Below are 1404 nucleotides of genomic sequence, written 5' to 3'. Positions count from 1 at the left end.
GAGGGTAGGAAGGCTCTGCAGAGGGACCTGGATGGGCTGGATCAATGGGACAAGGACAATTGCATGAGCTTCAACAAGGCCAAGCGCTGGGTCCTGCACTTGGGTCACAACAAGCCCATGCAGTGCTACAGCCTGCGGGCATGGGTGTTGTGAGGCTGCTGGGGGGGTGCCTTGGAGAGGTGGGTGCTTGTGCCAGCACCCCCAGCCTGAGGCCGGGGAAGTGCTTCTGAGCCCCCGGGGTCTGAGTAGGGCGGTGGGAGCCCTTACCCTCTCGATGCTGCTCCTGCCTTCTGGAGAAGGGGAAAGGGAGTGGGAGAAGGGAAAGGAAAGGAGAAGGGGAAAGGAAAGATACAGGAAAAGCAAAAAATGAAAAGGGGATAGGAGGAGAAGGAGGAGGAGGAGGAGGAGGAGGAGGAGAAGGAGAAGGAGAAGGAGAAGGAGAAGGAGAAGGAGAAGGAGAAGGAGAAGGAGAAGGAGAAGGAGAAGGAGAAGGAGAGGGAGAAGGAGAAGGAGAAGGAGAAGGAGAAGGAGAAGGAGAAGGAGAAGGAGAAGGAGAAGGAGAAGGAGAAGGAGAAGGAGAAGGAGAAGGAGAAGGAGAAGGAGGGAAAAGGAAAAGGAGAAGGGGAAGGGAAAAAGAATAGGAAAAGGGAAAGGGGAAAAGAGACAGGAAAGGAGCAGGAAAAGGACAGGGGAAGGGGAGCAACTGGTATCTGGCCATGAGGGCTCCTTTCCTCTCAAGCCACCTTCATTTGGAGACCCCATTTCCCCCCAACCTGGTCCCTCCTTGTGCCTGGAGGTGTGGAGGGCACCAGTCAGGTTTGGGGTCCACCACCAGCCGAGCAGTCTGGGGTGCTGCACCCACCCTGGGACCACCAAGCTGACCCAGCTCTGTGGTGTTGCCCCCCCCAGGTTACGGCCATGCAGCCCCCAGCACGGACGGGGGGAAAGTCTTCTGCATGGTCTACGCTCTGCTGGGCATCCCCCTCACCCTCGTCATGTTCCAGAGCCTGGGCGAGAGGATCAACACCTTCGTCAGGTACCTCCTCCACCGCATCAAGAAGTGCCTTGGCATGAGGCGGGCGGAGGTCTCCATGGCCAACATGGTCACCATCGGCTTCTTCTCCTGCATCAGCACCCTCTGCATCGGGGCGGCCGCCTTTTCCTACTACGAGCACTGGAGCTTCTTCCACGCCTACTACTACTGCTTCATCACCCTCACCACCATCGGCTTCGGGGACTACGTGGCCCTGCAGAAGGACGAAGCCCTCCAGAACAAGCCCCAATACGTGGCCTTCAGCTTCGTCTACATCCTGACGGGGCTGACGGTCATCGGAGCCTTCCTCAACCTGGTGGTCTTGCGCTTCATGACCATGAACGCCGAGGACGAGAAGCGGGACGCCGAGC

The 1404-nt window shown here is 58.4% G+C and overlaps 1 protein-coding gene across 1 annotated transcript; it reads left to right on the top strand.

Moving 5' to 3' along the window:
• Positions 1 to 909: 909 nt before the first annotated feature.
• On the top strand, positions 910 to 1400 carry LOC104533937 (potassium channel subfamily K member 3; the record flags this gene model as incomplete). The annotated part of the gene is made up of 1 exon (XM_010178894.1): positions 910 to 1400. A coding segment is annotated over one exon (491 nt), but the record flags the coding sequence as incomplete, so codon positions are not given.
• Between the last annotated feature and the right edge of the window lie 4 nt (positions 1401 to 1404).

This window comes from Mesitornis unicolor, unplaced genomic scaffold (genome assembly GCF_000695765.1).
Source record: "Mesitornis unicolor isolate BGI_N332 unplaced genomic scaffold, ASM69576v1 scaffold45152, whole genome shotgun sequence".
Lineage (NCBI taxonomy): Eukaryota > Metazoa > Chordata > Aves > Mesitornithiformes > Mesitornithidae > Mesitornis > Mesitornis unicolor.
This window is presented reverse-complemented; position numbering and strand designations above follow the sequence as displayed.